The 19,327-nt window shown below is 40.7% G+C and overlaps 1 protein-coding gene across 3 annotated transcripts in view; it reads right to left on the bottom strand.

Annotated features, from left to right (window-relative positions):
* Positions 1-19,327, bottom strand: part of klhl13 (kelch-like family member 13) — a 245,933-nt gene that overhangs the window by 9,155 nt on the left and 217,451 nt on the right. For all 3 annotated transcript variants that reach the window (XM_080187352.1, XM_080187351.1, XM_080187350.1), the window contains one exon: positions 8,232-8,345. In XM_080187352.1, the coding sequence (XP_080043478.1) occupies positions 8,232-8,345 (114 nt within the window). The remainder of the gene's footprint in view (positions 1-8,231; positions 8,346-19,327) is intronic.

Genomic DNA, 19,327 nt, shown 5'->3' with positions numbered 1-19,327 from the left:
GTGGACCACCTCACACTTGCCAACATTAAATTCCATTTGCCATTTCCTGGCCCATTCGCCCAGCCTATCTAGATCCTTCTGCAGACTCTCCACACCCTCCGCACAATTTGCCTTTCCCCCAATCTTGGTGTCATCAGCAAATTTCGACACCCTGTTGTGAGAGCTCTCTGGGTATCTAGCACAAACATACACAGTATGTTTTCTGTGATCACAAATTAGCTGAACCTTCAGAGAGTGGAACCCATTTTTATTAAAGCATCTCACAGACCGCTACAAGAGAACTCTCAAGGCCACACATGCAGTCATTGACACATGCAGAAAGCCTGAGATCACAGTGAATCCACAGCTCGGAAAGCCTGGCTAGCCTCATCCATGTGGAACATGTAATGATGAAAATCTGGATGGTCCTGTGCAATGATCCTGCCATGGCTTTGGCCTTTTAAGCTTTGTGGATAGTTATTTTATCCTGCAGTTCATCACTAATCCTGAACTTTATTCTCTTGATTACAATCCTGATTTGTGATGTTGTCTTTTATCTTGACAAGTGTGTATGATAAATGTGTACAGAAGCTTTTACCACCTGCTATACTGTGAAAATCAGGTTTGTCTATCTTTTCTTTCTGATGGTATCCATCCATAGGCATGCTCTGACATTGGAACGAGGGAGGCCTTGGTTTAATTGTTTGTGTCCCCCCTTCTTTCTATTGAGAAATATGCTGAGTTGATTGTATGACACGAGGGTTGTATGGTATTTACCTTGTTTGTTTTTTTATGTGCTATAATCCTAGCATTTACACTGAGGGCATGCAATTTTTAGTACTCTAATTTTTTTTTATATAGAGAAGTAGCACCACAGCAGGTGGGTAGGTGGTTCGGTACAGAGAGTTTTGGTATGGCCTTATTTTAATTTGATTTGATTTATCATTGTCACATGTATTAACATACAGTGAAAAGTATTGTTTCTTGTGCGCTATACAGACAAAACATACTGTTCCTAGAAAAGGAAACAAGAGAGTGCAGAATGTAGTGTTAGTCATAGCCAGGGTGCAGAGAAAGATCTATAATGCAAGATAAGTCCATTCAAAAGTCTGACAGCAGCAGGGAAGAAGCTGTTCGTGAGTCGGTTGGTACGTGATCTCAGACTTTTCCATAGAAGGTGGAAGAGAGAATGTCTGGGATGCATGGGATCCTTAATTATACTGGCAGCAGGAAGTGTACACAGAGTCAATGGATGGGAGGCTGGTTTGCATGATGGGTTGGGCTATATTTACAACCTTTTGTAGTTCCATACAGTCTTGGGCAGTGCAGGAGCCATACCAAGCTGTGATACAAGCAGAAAGAATGCTTTCTATGGTGCATCTGTAAAAGTTGGTGAGAGGCATAGCTGACATGCCAAATTTCCTTAGTCTCCTGAGAAAGTAGAAGTGTTGGTGGGCTTTCTTAACTATAGTGTTGGCATGGGGTGGGGTGGGGTGGGGAACACCAGGACAGGTTGTTGGTGATCTGGACATCTAAAAGCTTGAAGCTCTGGACCCTGTCTACTTCATCTCCACTGATGTAGACAAGGGCATGTTCTCCTTTACACTTGTAAGTTCTCATTGTGGGTAAGGAGAATCCCCCATTAGAACTATTGGGGTCATGTTTTTCTTTTGTAATTTAATGTTCTGGGATTTAGGAATCCTTGCTTGTTTCTTCAGAAAGTGCGGATAGATCATATATCCTGGAAAAGACTAAGTTCTTTATTTTGTTATTGGTCCCTTGTGTGTCATTGGAGCGGGGGAATTATGATCTGGTGCATGCCCAGGTATAGTTAACTTATCTTGCCTGGTTAGTTTAGTTTTCTATTTTGAGGTGGCTGTGCAGGTACTGGCTAATTGATTACTTGACTCATGGAATGTATAGTGGGCATATTATCCAGTTATTAGGGTTTCTCTGCTGTGGGGAAATGGGTTGAATCACATTAGTATCAGGTCCTAAAAGGGATAGTATGTTTTGTTCAATACATCAGAGTAATATGAATATTTTTGGCTCATTGGACCTTGTTCTAGGGTGTTGTTGAGCAGGTTAGGTTAGTAGTGGCTATGTTCATCTGGGTCAGTTAGAGGCTATGTTGGACAGAGGAGTAGGTTGCCCTGCCACAGATGCCACCTCTGGGAGCTTCTGGACTGCTCCCCTTTTTGGAGACTTCATTCAGCTTTGACAAAGGGTCATCCTGACTCAATACGTTGGCTCTATTGTCTCTTATGATGTGGATATGCTGGCGTTGGACTGGGGTAAACACAGTAAAAAGTCTGACAACACCAGGTTTAAATTAAACCTGGTGTTGTCAGGCTTTTTACTCTATTGTCTCTCCACAGATGCTGTCAGACCTGCTGAATTTTTCCAGCAATTTCTGTTTTTGTTTCAGATTCCAGCATTCAAAGTATTTTGCCTTTATCTGAAGACTTCATTCCCCTGGGGGTCTTGCATCCAGCTGGCTGTAGGGCCCAAGTTCGAGTATGCTTTGGTTCAGTGTTGTTTGAGTTTCTATTCGGTTGGAGATCAAGCTGGTTGGAAGAGAAAGTCACCTCCTTCAAGGGTCTTATATGGAGACTTACAGTTTGTCTGTCATCTAGACTTGGGCTCTCCTGCTGTATCCTGCTCCTTGTGAGGATTATGCTGCTCCATTCCTGGTATCTTTCCTGAAAGTGTATGTTGACAGATTATGCCTGGCATCTATCGGATAATCCCGATGCTCTTCTCTCTTTAGAGCTTCCTTTCTCTATCCAGGCAGGTGGAGTGTTGATATAAGCCCTGTTTTTTTTATAGTTAATCCTAGAGGACCTCGCTTATCTTGTTGGAAGGAAGAGGGTCACATCTCTTCACTGTTGATGGTTGTCTTGACGATTCTTCTCAAAGTCATAGACGTTTACAGCATGGAAACAGGCTCTTCAGCCCAACTTGTCCATGATGCCCTTTTTTAAAACCCCTAAGCTAATCCCAATTGCCTGCATTTGGCCCATATCCCTCTATACCCTTCATACCCATGTAACTATCTAAATGCTTTTTAAAATATAAAATTGTACCCATCTCTACTACTACCTCTGGTAGCTTGTTCCAGACACTCACCAGCCTCTGAAAAAATTGCCCCTCTGGGCAATTTTGTATCTCTCCCCCAAACCTTAAACCTATGCTCTCTAGTTTTAGACTACCTTTGGGCAAAGATATTGGCTATCTACCTTGTCTATGCCCCTCAGTATTTTATAGACCTCTATAAAGTCACCTCTCGGCCTCCTACGCTCTAGAGAAAAAAGTCCCAGTCTATTCAGCCTCTCCTTATAACTCAATCCATTAAGTCCGGGTAGCATCCTAGTAAATCTTTTCTGCACTCTTTCTAGTTTAATAATATCCTTTCTAAATTAGGGTGACCAGAATTGCACACAGTATTCCAAATGTGGTCTCACTAATGTCTTGTACAATTTCAACAAGACATCCCAACTCCTGTACGCTCCTTGTCAGTACAGTTTCCTTGGTGGAATATTCTTTAAATTGTTTGGTGGAAGGCAGCCAGATCGGTGCCTTTGATATGGTTGGAGTGGAGGGAGGTTTCTTAAGTCGCAAGCCTAGACAAGGTATATGAATCCTTGGCTTACTGGTTCCTAATCATGAGACCATATGCTGCCATGTCACATCTTGTAGTGATGACAGTACCCTGGTGTTCTCCTTTTCCTGGATTCTCCTTTTATTGCTTGGAGGTCCTGGGACACCAAGTTAGGCCCTAGTTGGTTGTATATTACCCCATAAGGGATCTGTATATTGTGTAGAGCTGTCTCTGTCATCCTGTTATCTGTTATTCTTTATCCATATAAAAGATGTCAACTACAGCGATTCCAACAATTGATCATATGTATGAATCCTTTCTGTATATTTATGTGGAATAATGATTACTCTGTACTGTATTAGATTTTAGAATTTGTTGTGTCGTGTGGTAAACATAAAATAGAAAACTTTCAAACTTTAAAAAAATTCTGAAAGAACTGGACTTTCAAGACTGAGATTAATGGATACCCTTAGCTCACAAAATCAAAGGTTATGGAGTTTATGGTAAATGGATTTAGAGCACATATCAACTATGATCTAATTAAATAGCAGGACTGGCTCAAGGGGCTGGAAGGCCCATCCTTGTTCTTGTAAAAAGCAGAAATAGGTGGGAAAGATTAGGAAACAGAAAGAGAAGGAAACCTTCCTCCATAATAATATTGCAGCATTAAATCTGTCCTCATGAATGATAAGTCTTAAATCAGCTTCAATCCACATTTGGTAGATAATTTCTAAAGACAGACGTAAGACAGTCAAATGAATTCCCAACATCAGGCTTTGCCCCAATTTGACCTCTATTTGAAAAGAAGTGAGTCACGTATGGGACACCTGTTGACAAGGACAACATTTGGATAACCACATTTGCTGGAATACATCTGAAATCCAAGGTTACATGTCCAAGTGTTACTGCCAAATCAGAGTCTGGGATAAGAAAGTTAAATGTTCTATTCAAAACTTTAACCCTGAAAAAGTTACCAACTCCATCAGCATATGTCCATGGCTTCTCATAGGGAACGATTAGCTGCTCCCCAGGTACAGCTATTGAAAAGGTTCCTCCAAATCAAGGACACTCAGAAGTAAACGAATCCACAAGGTAGAAGTAAGGTTAATTTTGTTAAATCCCACAGCAAACAAGATGCTGCTGCAGCACCTTGGCTTCAGAACAAATCAATGACATTTCATACATGTTAACAGAGTTTAAAACTATGTTAGCTGAGGTTAAGAAAGGGAAAAGCTAATGCGCAGCTGGTCTTGGGAGGACGAAACTCCGAATGTGTAATGGAGCAAAGTTTTAATCTAATCATTGTGCTTTTCAGATGGAAAAACATTACTTAATTAGAAAATCTAATATTATTTTAATAAATTGTTCGCAGCAATGGAGAATAACAATGTTATAAAACAAGATCCTTATTCTACATAACACACAGGGAATTATTAAATCGTGAAAGTGCAGTTACATTTTCATTGGTCTCCCTTAGTAAAGTCAGATGGACTACATTGTGGAAAGCAGGCTGCTAAAAGGTGCAGCTGTGTTTAAATGACCTGTCTATCTAGAAAAGGAAAATGAGGCCTTGCATTTCAATGGTACCTTTTGCAATCTCAGGCCATCCCAGAGCACTTTCGAGCCAAGTTTCCTTTGAAATTAATCCTCCTATTATGCAGAAACCATGGCTATGAACGTGCACACAACTAGTTCCAGCGAACAGCAATTTAATAATGGCTAAATAATTTGTTTGTGATGGTGGTTGAGGATAAATAGCACCTAGAGCACAGGGGTAGAACTTGGCTCCTGTTGGACCATGGTGAGTTCAATATAATGTCAATTGAATAGTCATTGACGTCCTAGAAAATATTTTGTCTCATGGTGGCTAAATCAGATTTTCCTTACTGAGGGTCAGAGAGGTTTACAGCATGAAACAGGCCCTTTGGCCCAACTTATCCATGCTGCCCTTTTTATTTAACAACTAAGCTAGTCTCAATTGCCTATATTTGGCCTGTATGCCTCTATACCCATCTTACCCATGTAACTGTCAAAATGCTTTTTAAAAGATAAGATTGTACCTGCCTCTAACACTGCCTCTGGCAGTTTGTTCCAGACACATACCACCCTGTGTGAGAAAAAATTGTCCCTCTGCACCTTTTGTACTTCTCTCCTCTCACCTTAAACCTATGCCCTCTAGTTTTAGACTCCCTTACCTTTCAGAAAAGATGTTGACAATCTAGCTGATCTATGCCCCTCATTATTTCATAGACATCTATAAGATCACCCCTCAGCCTCCTGCACTCCAGAGATAAAAATCCCAGTCTATCCAGCCTCTTCTTATAACTCAAACCATTAAATCCCAGTAACATCCTAGTAAATCTTCACTGCACTCTTTCTAGTTTAATAATATCCTTTCTATAATAGGGTGACCAGAGCTGTACACAGTATTCCAAGTGTGGTCTTACTGATGTCTTGTACAACTTCAAGAAGATGTCCCAACTCCTACATTCAATGTTCTGACCAATGAAACCAAGCATGCCGAATGCCTTCTTCACCACTCTGTCCACCTAAGACTCACTTTCAAGGAGCTATGAACCTGTACCCCTAGATCTGTTTGTTCTATAACTCTCCCCAACGCCTTACCGTTAATTAAGTCCTGACCTGGTTCAATCTACCAAAATGCATCACTTCACATTTATCTAAATTAAACTCCATCTGCCAATCATGAGCCCACTGGCCCAATTGATCATGATCCTGTTGCAATCCAAGATAACTTTCTTCACGTCCACTGTGCCACCAATCTTGATATCATCTGCTAAGTTACTAACCATGCCTCCTAAATTCTTGTCCAAATCATTAATATAAATGACAAACAACAGTGGACCTAGCACTCATCCCTGAGGCACACTGCTGGTTGCAGGCCTCCAGTTTGAAAAACAACTCATTACAATGACCCTATGTCTTCTATCATCAAGCCAATTTTGTATCTATTTAGCTAACTCACTGTGGATCCTATAAGATTTAATCTTATGCGACAACCTACCATGTGGTACTTTGTCAAAGGTCTTACTAAAGTCCATGTAGACAACATCAAAGGCACTGCCCTCATCTATCTTCTTGGTGCCCCTTGAAAAAACTCAATCAAATTTGAGAGACATGATTTTCCACTCATGCTAACTGTCCCTACGCAGTCCTTGCCTCTCTTTAAATGCCGGTAGATCCTATCTCTCAGAATACCTTCCAACAACTTACCCACGATAGATGTTAGACTCACCGACCTTGGTTCCCAGGCTTTTCCCTGCAGCCCTTTTTTTAACAAAGACACAACATTTGCCACCCTCCAATCTTCAGGCACCTCACCTATGGCTCTCAATGATTTAAATACCTCTGCTCGGGGATGTGCAATTTCCTCCCTAGCCTTCCACAATGTCATGGGATACATTTAATCAAGTCCCGGGGATTTACCTACCTTGATGTGCTTTAAGACTTCCAGCATCTCATTCTTTGTAATATGTACATTCCCCAAGATATCACTATTTATTTTCCCAAGTTCCCTAACATCTATGCCTTTCTCAATAGTAACTACAGATGAGAAATATTCGTTCAGGATCCCACCCATCTCTTGTCGATCCACACATAGATGACCTTGTTAACCCTTAAAAGGCAAAATACTCCTGAGTTACTCTTTCACCCTTTATGTATTCGTAGAAGCTCTTTGGATTCTCCTTTGCCTTATCTGCCAAAGCAATCTCGTGTTCTGTTTTTGCCCCCCTGATTTTTCTCTTAACTCAACTGGTACTCCCTCAATACTTTTAATGGGATCCACTTGATTCCAGCTGCCTGTGCATGTCATGTGCCTCCTTCTTCTTCTTGACCAGGGCCTCAATATCCCAAGACAAAAGAACATAAGAGCCAGGAGCAGGAGTAGGCCATCTGGCCTCTCAAGCCTACTCTGCCATTCAATAAGATCATGTCTGATCTTAGACTCAGCTCTACTTACCCACCCTGCCTGGTCACCATAACCCTTAATTCCTTTACTGTTCAAAAATGTATCTATCCTTGCCTTAAAAACATTCGACAGCTTCACTGGGCCGGGAGTTCCATAGATTCACAGAGTCATCTAGGGTTCCCTTTGCCCTTCACTCTCACAGGAACGTGCTTACCCTGAACACTGGTTAACAGTCTTTTGAAAGCCTCCCACTTACCAGCCATCCCTTTGCCTACCAACAGACTCCCCCAGTCAACTTTTGAAAGTTCCTGTCTAATGCCACGAAAATTGGCCTTGCCCCAATTTAGAATTTTAACTTTTGGGCCAGACCAAGCATTCTCCATAGCTATCTTAAAACTAAGAAAGGATATAATTGTAATCGCAGTTCACTTGACTGATTCCTGGCACAATGGCAAGTGTTCTCAGCTCTGAGACCCTGTTACAGTTAGAAGGTATAAACACACTTTAAAATTAAGGAACCAAAGGTCCATTTGCATCAGCACTCAAATACTGCACCATCCAAATAAGGTCCTAGTGCAAGAACCCAAAAATTAAGCTTGATTTCAACACTGACTCATTTATGGACACTTAATTCAAGATGACTGATTATGCTTTGTTTCAACAGCTTTCAGATGAAGTTAATGGAACAATATTCAAGTGATAACCAGAGTTAGGAGTTACCTGAAATGTACATGAAACCACCGTAAACAGTTCCAGCATGTCCATAATGAGGTTCATTCATTTTAGCCACGTAATTCCACTCATTGGTTCTTGGATTGTAGCACTCAACAGTGGCTGTTGTAAAGAAATGAGAAATGATTACGAAATACATTGAATCCTTTAAAAAATGGCAAGAACCTTTTGTTGTAAAGCATCACTGAGCACTATTATGCCATTATTTGGATGATGGAGCTATTCTTTGTTCCAGCAGCTAATGATTATACAGAAAACCTTACCATCAATACCAATATTACAAAGATATATGTGCCCATTACACTTCGCAAAAGAAGATTGTATTGCATCCATTGGGAAGTGTCATTGGTTCCCACATGTATTTTCTCTAGGCCATGAGGGCGTCTTGCACTACAGTCATTCACATCACTTACAGCTGAGACTGTTCCACCTGGTGCACATTAACTTTTTTATTACACCTTAGCCTTCAAAATACAAAGTGAGAAATGAACGTTCAAACACTCAGCACACTCCTGTGAATTTCTAGTATTACGATAGTTGCCGCCAAAACAGAAGTTAAATGTATGATTTTTCCATTAAATTTTTTTCTAAACTCACTGTTAGATGAATATTACTTGTCAACAAGTCGAAAAAATCTTACAAAAACAGTTCACTGCAAAGAATTCCAGCTATTATTTTTCCTGTTCCGATTCTATACACAACATATTTTACCCTGAAGTCCCAAAACAACAAAGGACTCAATGGGTTTGTTTAAAGATGATGATAACTTAGGGAAGTGACAATGGAGGTTAAGAATTATGGCACTTCAATTAGCTTGTCATATGGAATTATGAAACAGAAATTAATTTTGACAATATCGGGTGTGAATGGTCAATACATTTGCACCACATTCCTTTACCCATTAGAGAAGGTATAATTAAACAAGCTGCGTGTACATAGTCGCCCTGAGATAGCCGATAGCAATTTGAAATCTAAGGTGGTGTTATAAGGTGAAATGGGATGTGTGGTTTGGGGAGGATGTTTCTGCAGTAGCATTAGCCAAAAACAAATTAAAACATTTATGATTCTAAGAGTGATACTGATGAAATATTCTGGAATTCAATGCATTTTTATGAAAAATGTTCACACATTACTTCAGCACAGTTATGTGAATAATACACAAAACAGACAGACAGATGGCTGGTACTACACAAGAAAGGTACAAATAGAGACTTAATAACCTGTTGCATATGTATGAATACTGGGATTGTAAATTGTGTAATCCTGGTCTCTGCTACCTCTGCACTTGAGTAACTGGCCTTTGAACATGGAATGACACAGTCTACAGATCATCCAGCCCGTTGTGCCTGTGCCAGCTCCAGTTAGCTCCATTTTCCTGTTTTCCGATAACCCTGCAATTTTTACCCCTTCAAGGGTTTATTCAAATTTATTCAATTCCATTTTGAAAGTTACTACGGAATCTGCTTGCACAGCGGGGTGGAACTGAGAGAGAAGGAAGGGAATTTGGAATAAGAAAGGAGGACAGTGCAAAGGGAAGGAAAATATAAGCAACCATTGTGAGTTAGTTGCTGCCTCTTAACAATTAACTGAGGCTATTTCCACAAGTCTACAAGAACACTATTTTTGGAAGTCAAAAAATTGATTTCCAAATTATTTCCACTTTAGAGATTCAGGAAAGACGGATTTTTTGTTTTCAAATTTAGCAGGATTTCATGGAGAAAGCTCATTTTCAAAAAATTGATGCTCATAGTTTTCCACTAGGCCAGCTTATAGTGTGGGAAGTAGTGCACTAAGGGAGAATGATTTATGGTCTCCTACTGCACCTACAACAGCTTAATAATTAGTTCACTGAAAGTGATATCATGCTACCAGCTGCCTCAACAAATGTAGAAACGAAACTGCATATCCATTCAATTACTTGCTGACCCCTTACATTCTACAAAATTCAAGTTATTATACAATTATGCTGGTTGCATATACGCATGCAACCAGCATATGGAACAACTCTTGGTTGCAGTATGTTAAACAATAGTTCAAATCAATGCCTGCAATGCTCATGACATTATGCCTCCTGACTCCCCCATTCAGTTCTTCCAAGGTACTGAACTTTTTATTAGACTTGAATGAATTGAAAAAAAGTGAAAATAAAATTAAATGGGCTTTCAAAATAACTAATTCATTTTCATATTTGTGTACTGGAATCAGTATCACATCAAAAATTTATTTAAAAAGTCTACAGCTCCAAATGCTGCTCATAAAGCATGCCAGCAGTTCTGCAAAATCCTTTTTGGGCTGGGCAAATACGTTCCAAGTCTTCTGATCTTCCGCTTTTGAATTTAACAAGCTAATGAATAAAAGTAATAGCATGCATTTGTAAATATTTCTGCTAACTGTTTGGCACTGCACTGCAACTCTTCCTCAGAAATGACCCCACTCTGATGTTTTATAATGTTCCTAATAAACTGCAGACTATAATAAATCCTAACAGGACTGCTGTGAAGGTACCTGAAGGTTTATACTTAGAAAGCAACAAAATTTAATGTGCATCACAAACTCTGAATGCCAGCTTAAATGATCTTGGTTTCTTGGAATCTATATTTCTTGTATTTGAACTACTTGGCAATTTACATGAAAGCACTGATGATTGTATACCCCAGTCCCACTCACTGTGGTAGGTCTGACTAATTGTTAATCAATAACTAAGTGTCTTTAATTGTTCATGAAAGTCTTATACAATCCAAGGGTGATTCCACCATCCCTACCAGGAAGCCAATCTCAGTGCAGAATTTAAATTATAATACTACACCCTTGTCACACATTATCAGTGCTCACATTGTCATTTCAGCTCTAAAATACCAGTGTACTTCATTGCGAATCACCCATTAAAGTCAATTAAACTTGTAAATTAAGTTGCTTTTACACAATTTAATAACAAGATGGCTTGTTTCCAAGATCTGCGTTATGGGAAAATAAATCCACTAAAAGCATCTACTACATCAATGCTTACCCTGTGTTACCCTCGTACAATATTTTAAAGGTTTCTTTCAAATTAAGTGATGGAATTCTTATGAAATACTGTTCAGTCTTAAAGCAACATTGGAGCTACATATGCTAGTCAAGTAAAAACATTGAGAGAGTAGTGAATAAAAAAATCCTCTCGTGCTCAGGACAGTTGGGACAACTCTTTTTCCCACTCTCTCTTTCCAATTGTATTTAATAGCAGTTTGGGGGAGTGACTCACCAATTACTAATGTATGTGTGAATGTGCATTCTAGACTGGTGGAGGTGAGCTTGAAATCACCATTTAAGTAGGGGGAGCAAAGAGAATCAAAAGTATCACCTTTTAAATGTGTGCATGTTGGGGTGTGGGGTGGGATGCCTCTGTTCTTCCATTAAACTGTGGTGCCCTGGTTTGTTTCCATAAGGTTACTGTGCTACAATTAGGGTTAGAACATAGAACACTACAGCACAAACAGGCCCTTCGGCCCACGAGTTGCGCTGAACACATCAACACCTACCAATCTATAGACCTATCTATAACCCCCAATCCCATTAAACCCCATATACTCATCCAGAAGTCTTTTAAAAGACCCCAGCGAGTTCGCCTCCACCACCACTGACGGCAGCCGATTCCATTCACTCACCACCCTCTGAGTGAAAAACTTACCCCTAACATCACTTCTGTACTTTCCTCCCCGCACCTTAAATCTGTGTCCTCTCGTAGCGACCATTTCAACCCGGGGAAATAGCCTCTGAGAATCCACCCTATCTATTCCTCTCAACATTTTATAAACTTCTATCAGGTCGCCTCTCAACCTTCGTCTCTCCAGGGAAAAGAGTCCCAGCTCCCTCAACCTAACTTCATAAGGCATGCCTCCCAGTCCAGGCAACATCCTTGTAAATGTATGACAAAATGTGTAACTCATGCGCACGAGGAATCTGTGTCATTTGTTCACTGCCTTAATCATCTAAGCCATTGAGAACAAACTGTGAGCTATTGTTTAGCATTTGCTTTAATACTTCTGTTATTTAATTTCGATGTAATGCAGGATATTCATTTTAGTATTCTGAGATAAAATGTTTATAAAAATTGTTTGACCAGACTATTTGCAAAATTTTCTAAAACTGTTTTATCAATTGATCATCCATTTAATGGCCGAGTTTGCAGTCAGTGGTAAAATGACGTTTGTAGCTGACCGCTAAGAACACTGCCTATAACAATCCAGTGCTCGTGTGGATTTCATTTTACAAGTATTAATTTTGTTCAAGTGTCATATATGGGGAGTCTTAGTCATGTGGCAACAGTGATGCCATCAAGTAGTCTGAGCAGCCAATGACATCAGAAAAATTCTCAGGTAGCAAAGCAGGAAGTAAATACCACTAATCTGTCACTTGTAATCTTTTTGAGAGAATGAAATAAAAATTGGCACATTCTCCTGGGTTTAAAGGAACTGAAAAATTAACTTTGTTGAAAAAATGATTTTTATTTTAAAAATATGTTCTTTATCAAAATGAAACAACAGTTTGGCATTTTGCATATTTTGTTTTCAAGGTCAGAGAGGCTGGTCAGGAGTAATTGAGTTGGTGCACAGTTTAAACCCAGTTACATCTCATTCGAAAAGTTGAAAGATTTTACAATGGGACAAACAAAAGACTGTCAATTTAAAGTATATTTATTAGTGTCACAAGTAGGCTTACATTGTTAACACTGCAATAAAGTTACCGTAAAAATCCCCAAGTTGCCACATTCCGGCTCCTGTTCGGTTATGCTCAGTGAGAATTTAGCATGGCCAGTACACCTAACCAGCACGTCTTTCGGACTGTGGGAGGAAACCCACACAGACACAAAGAATGTGCAGACTGCACAGATAGTGACCCAAGCCAGGGATTGAACTCAGGTTCCTGGCACTGTGCAGCAGCAGCGCTAATCACTGCCACCGTGCTAAGATTTCCATGTTTCAAGTCAAAACCCTGGCACTCCCTTCCAAACAATGATGTGTGTTCCTACAACTTGTGGACTGCAGTGGTTCAAGAAGGCAGCTCACCACTTCAGGGGCAGTTAGTGATGGGAAATAAATGCTGGCCTAGCCAATTATGTCCACATCTGTGAAAGAAAACAAGGACTTCAGCATAATCTATGGAGAAGCAAGGAAGCAACTTCTGGATTTCCGTGTTAAAACATGCATATCCAGAAGCTGGGTATTGATATCGGTTTCAATGAGTAATAGTTTTGTTGTCATTAAAATTGCAAAATCTGGGTCATTGTGTTTCTCGTAAAATTCATAATATGGGCTGAAACATTCCTAATTTGAGTACTTAAGTCAACTGGTGATTTGTGCAACAAATGAGGTTGAATTAGAAGCAAAGTTTTATTAGGAAATAGCCACCACATAGTTCTTTAATAATGCAAATATGGGCTGAAAATATGCAGCACTGTATCCAGACCAGGAAACCAAATCTGCCTGTAAAAGGCCTAGTAGAACATATTGTAATGTTGCTGCTGAATAAGTTGGAAAGAATCAACTTTAGTTTTGTGACTTTTGAGAGTAGTTATTTTTGAATCTCGTGACTACCTATTTCCTTATTAGCTGCAACAGATCAAAAAAAGTAGCCTTTAGTAAAAATTGTCTTATTACAGGATAGCTGGAGCTAATATTTGTGTACTACTTGAGATTCATGAAGGCTATGAGGGAATTATTTCATCGCAACATTTGATTGTCATTTGTAAATTACGTATGTTAATTTCACAAATTTTCTTATCCTGAAACAGGATTTAATTTTGAAGTAGTGTTTGTATAAGGGTGTGATAACATTGAAGTATTAGTTTAATGTCTGTGGTAGGTAAAATGTTAGAATCTATCATTAAGGAGGAAATTGCGAGGCATCTTGAAGGGAATTGCTTGATAGAGCAGACGCAGCACGGTTTCATTAAAGGGAAGTTGTGTCTGACAAATTTACTGGAGTTCTATGAGGATGTGTCTAGGGCGGTCGATAGAGGAGAGCCGGTGGATGTGGTCTTTCTAGATTTTCAGAAGGCGTTTGACAAAGTACCTCACAAGAGGTTATTGCAGAAGGTCGAGGGACATGGAGTTGGGGGTAGGGTGTTAGCGTGGATAGAGGATTGGTTGTCAAATAGGAGGCAGAGAGTGGGGGTCAACGGGTGCTATTCGGATTGGCGGATGGTGACTAGTGGAGTGCCCCAGGGGTCGGTGCTGGGGCCTCAGCTTTTTACCATTTATATAGATGATCTGGAGGAGGGAACCGAGTGTAGGGGGTCGAAATTTGCTGATGACACCAAGATTGGGGGAACGGCAAATTGTGCGGAGGGTGTGGAGAGTCTGCAGAAGGATCTAGATAGGCTGGGAGAATGGGCCAGGAAATGGCAAATGGAATTTAATGTTGGCAAGTGTGAGGTGGTCCACTTTGGTAGGAAGGACTATTACGTGGCGAAAAACTGCAGCAGGCAACGGTGCAGAGGGACCTCGGGGTCCTTGTGCATGAGTCGCAAAAACCCAGCTTGCAGGTGCAGCAGGTGGTCAGGAAGGCAAATGGGATGCTCGCCTTCATAGCGAGGGGGATTGAATATAAAAGTAGGGAGGTCTTGCTGCAGCTGTATAGGGCATTGGTGAGGCCGCAGCTGGAGTACTGTGTGCAGTTTTGGGCGCCGCACCTGCGCAAAGATATTTTGGCCTTGGAGGGAGTGCAGAGGAGGTTTACTAGGATGATACCGGAGTTGAGGGGGTCGAGCTATGAGGAGAGGCTGAATAAACTGGGCTTGTACTCGTTAGAGTTTAGAAGAATGAGGGGAGATCTCATTGAGACGTATAAGATGATGAATGGGATGGATAGGATAGAGGTGGAGAGACTCTTCCTGCTCAAAAAAGACAGTAGGACTAGGGGGCACAGCCTCAAGATAAAAGGGGGGCGGTTTAGAACGGAGTTGAGGAGGAACTTCTTCACTCAAAGGGTGGTGAATCTCTGGAATTCTCTGCCCGTTGAAGTGGTGGAGGCTGCCTCGCTAAATATTTTTAAGACGTGGGTTGATGGGTTTTTGATAAGAGAGGGGATTAAGGGTTATGGGGAGAGGGCGGGAAAGTGGAACTGAGCAGCGACAGATCAGCCATGATCTTATTGAATGGCGGGGCAGGCTCGAAGGGCTAGATGGCCTACTCCTGCTCCTATTTCTTATGTTCTTATGTAAATCTCCTCTGTACCCTTTCAATAGCTTCTACGTCTTTCCTATAGTGAGGCGACCAGAACTGCGCACAGTACTCCAAATGAGGCCTGACAAGGGTCTTATAAAGTTGCAGCATTACCTCCCAACTCCTAAACTCAATCCCTCGATTAATGAAGGCCAGTACACCATACGCCTTCTTGACCACCTCCTCCACCTGCGAGGCCGATTTAAGAGTCCTGTGGACCCGGACCCCAAGATCCTTCTGCTCTTCAACACTACTAAGACTCTTGCCCTTGATAGTGTACTCGTTCATCCCGCTGGTTCTGCCAAAATGGACGACTACACATTTATCCGCGTTGAAGTCCATCTGCCACTTCTCCGCCCCGTCCTGCATCCTATTTATGTCCTGCTGCAACTTTTGACATCCTTCCAGACCATCCACAACACCACCGACCTTCGTGTCATCAGCGAACTTACTTACCCATCCCTCCACTTCCTCATCCAGGTCATTTATGAAAATGACAAACAGCAAGGGTCCTAGAACAGATCCCTGGGGCTGACAGCTGCATCACTGTATGGTAATGCAACATTGCAGCTTCAGTCCAAGACGCGCACTAAATCCTCTCCCACATACAAGCATCCTTGTGAAAGTAGTGTTTTGAAATATCAATACAAGTACTTTCAGCACATTGCCTGCAGGGAACTTAGGAAATCATGTGTTTAAAACCATTAAAAGTAACGGGCTGGAATATTATAGTTTGTGCTCCTGCAATTTCCCCAATTAAGTGTTGCCCGCAATTATCATTCCTCAATGGGACTGCCCAACCAACCAGCGGCTGTACTAATAGCATTTTAAAGATTATAATACACATGTTATAATCAAATGCCTGCATTTAGTACCAACACACAAATTCCATGCAGGAAGTAATACAAAAGGAGCAACTGGTACAGTAAACAAATACTGTAATGCCACAAACAGAAAGTAAACTTTGACTGATAAAATTGTCACGTGTGTTTAGTTTATATGCAATCATATAACACCACAACTTTTTTTTGCATGCTACGTGCAAAATCAAAGTTAGACTAAAAATAAAAATGTTAGAGTGGGTTTTTACAATCTGCAATGAACATTCCAAAAATATGATCTTAACTTTTTTTTTAAAGAATGCATATAGATTGCTGTCATTAGAAATACTTCTGAGTGACAAGGGAGCACAATGGTTAGCACTGCTGTCTCACAGCGCCAGGGATCTGAGTTCAATTCCAGCCTTGGGTGACTAACTGTGCGGAGTCTGCATGTTCTCCTCGTGTCCGTGTGGATTTCCTCCGGGTGCTCTGGTTTCCTCCCACAATCCAAAGATGTGCAGGTTAGGTGGATTGGCATGGCTAAATTGCCCCTTAGTGTCCTAAAATGTCTAGGTTTGGGTGATTAACAGGGTAAATACGTGGGGTTACAGGAATAGGGCATGTTTGGGATGCTCTATTGTAATCTGACAGCCAGTGGAAACCTATTGGACTTTAACCTGGTGTTGTGAGACTTCTTACTAGAATATGACAGGTACAGATTCAATGGGCCGAATGGCCTCCTTCTGCACTGTAGGGTTTCTATGAAAGGCTCCCTTATCTGAATTCTGCAAAGGAATTGTAGTGCATGCATCACAATAAAAGAGAAACCTAAAATATGCATTTGTCAGCAATTGTGCCCGAGCTAATGGAGGAATGACTATTTTTAATCAAATTACAGTTATAACTAAATTCAACTGCAATAGTAAATATCAGCCAAAAAAAGGCAATAAAATTAACTGCGGATGCACTTGCTTGGCAAGAATTCATTTCAAACCAATATAGCATCAAACAATTGTCAAGGTCCAAGGTGACTCCAAAGCTTAGCACTTCACATGAGTGCTCCAATTGTTGTGCAAATAAACCCAAGGGAGCACAGTAAATGATAAAGTTTTTTTTAAGGTTTATGATGGAACTTGTTTTCAACAATCTGATTCATTATTCTGCATTTACCAGTGTAGAATAATTTCCAGTCTCCAAAACATGGGCAGCTAAGGTCAAAACAGCTGTCAAAGATGAGCTAGAATGATGTTTCTACACTAGCTGCAGCCAGAGTTAAGCAGTTCAGGCTGAACCATTGCACTGTCTTTTCTTTATACTTATCCCTACAAGAAGCTTTGGGTGAGGGATGACAACTTTAATAAAGTACATTCTCAATGTGCTTCTGGCTAACATTTCCAAGCAAAATTAAAGGAAACCATTAAATGGAGTCGTTTGAAGCTTAAGAAAGGTCCCAGGCAGTGCTGAAGTTATGGCATTTCTTCTAGTCTCCCATCAATGTTACCAAAACCACAAAACAAAACTCTGACATCAATCATGACTCTCAAATTCTGAGCTAATAATAAACACAGAAAGCAACAAAGTCTCTTAAGTACACTCCAGGGGGTAACCATTCAAACAAAGGTGGATGCAGAATTAACAACTAAATTTTCTGACTCAAAAGTTAAAACCAGAGTATGATAAATGACAATGGTGGTAGAATGCAATCAAAGAGGTTCTCTTTCTCAGAATGTCAAAAACCTTCTTTATAGGGCAACAGGACAAGTGGCACAGTGGTTAGCATTACTGTCTCAAAGTGACCCCGATCCAATTCTGGCCTTGGGTCGCTGTGTGACGTTTGTACATTCTCCCCAGGTGTTTCCTCTGCTTTCCTCTCAGTTCAAAGATGTGCAGGTTAGGTGGATTGGTCATCGTAAATTGTCTCAGTGTCCCAAGATGTGTAGGTTAAATGGAATAGCCATGGAAAAATGTGTAGGGTTAAGGGGATAGGTGAGGAAGAGGGCCTGTGTAAGTTACTCATTGGAAAGTCAGTGCAGACTTGATGGGCTGAATGACTTCAATATGCACTGTAGGGATTCTATGAAATCCTTAATGACATGCAAATTGTCACTGTGCCAAAGTATCATTGCTCTTTTATATTACAACATGGTGGAAAATGGAAGCATAGCATGATCACAACACAGGAAGAGGCCACTTGGCCTATTGAGTCTGTACTGGCATCATGCAGGAGCAAATATAGTTAGTTTCACATGCCCACTCTTTCCTGTAGTCCTATAATCTCTTCAGGTGCTTATCCAATTCCTTTTTGAAATCTACACTTGAATCTGCTTTCATGGCACTTTCAGGAATTGCTTTCCAGATCCCAACTACTGATTGCTTAAAGCTTTTCCTCAAGTTGCCTTTGTTCTTTTGACAATCACCTTAAATCAATGTCTACTGGTTCTTGACCCTACTGGCAATGAGGATAATTTCTCTTTATGTCTCGGCCCTTGTGGGTTTGAACACTAACATCAAATCTCCTCTAAATGTTCTTTTCTCTCAGGAGCTTGAACCCAGTCCCTCATCCTTAAAACCACGCTCATAACTCTTTTTTGTGCCCTACCTAAAGCCTTCACATCCTAAGGTGCTGCGGCCAGAACTGAACACAATACTCCAGTTGAGACTCAACCAGTGTTTCCTAAAGTCTCACTGTAACTTCCTTGCTTCTGTGCTTGATTTTATAAAGCCCAGGATCCCATATGTCCCAACCACTTTCTCAAAATGCCCTGCCACCTTCAAGAATTTGTGTACATACACCTCCAGGTCCCTCTGCTCCTGCACACCCCTTATTTTGTATTGCTTAACCTCATTCTTCCTACGAAATAGATCACTTCATACTTCTCTGCATTAAATTTCATCTGTTAAGTGTTGTTCTTTTGAAATCCGTCAGTATCTTGATCGCTTTTCATAATACTCCTATGTATGGTGCATCTGCAAATTTTGAACTGGTGTCCTCTGCAGAATAGGAAAACAGGGGCCCTGGAAGCCCCATTGTATATTTTCCTCCAATCCAAAAACCAACTGT

Source organism: Carcharhinus amblyrhynchos, chromosome 4, assembly GCF_965287045.1.
Source record: "Carcharhinus amblyrhynchos chromosome 4, sCarAmb.v2.hapA, whole genome shotgun sequence".
Classification (NCBI taxonomy): domain Eukaryota; kingdom Metazoa; phylum Chordata; class Chondrichthyes; order Carcharhiniformes; family Carcharhinidae; genus Carcharhinus; species Carcharhinus amblyrhynchos.
This window is presented reverse-complemented; position numbering and strand designations above follow the sequence as displayed.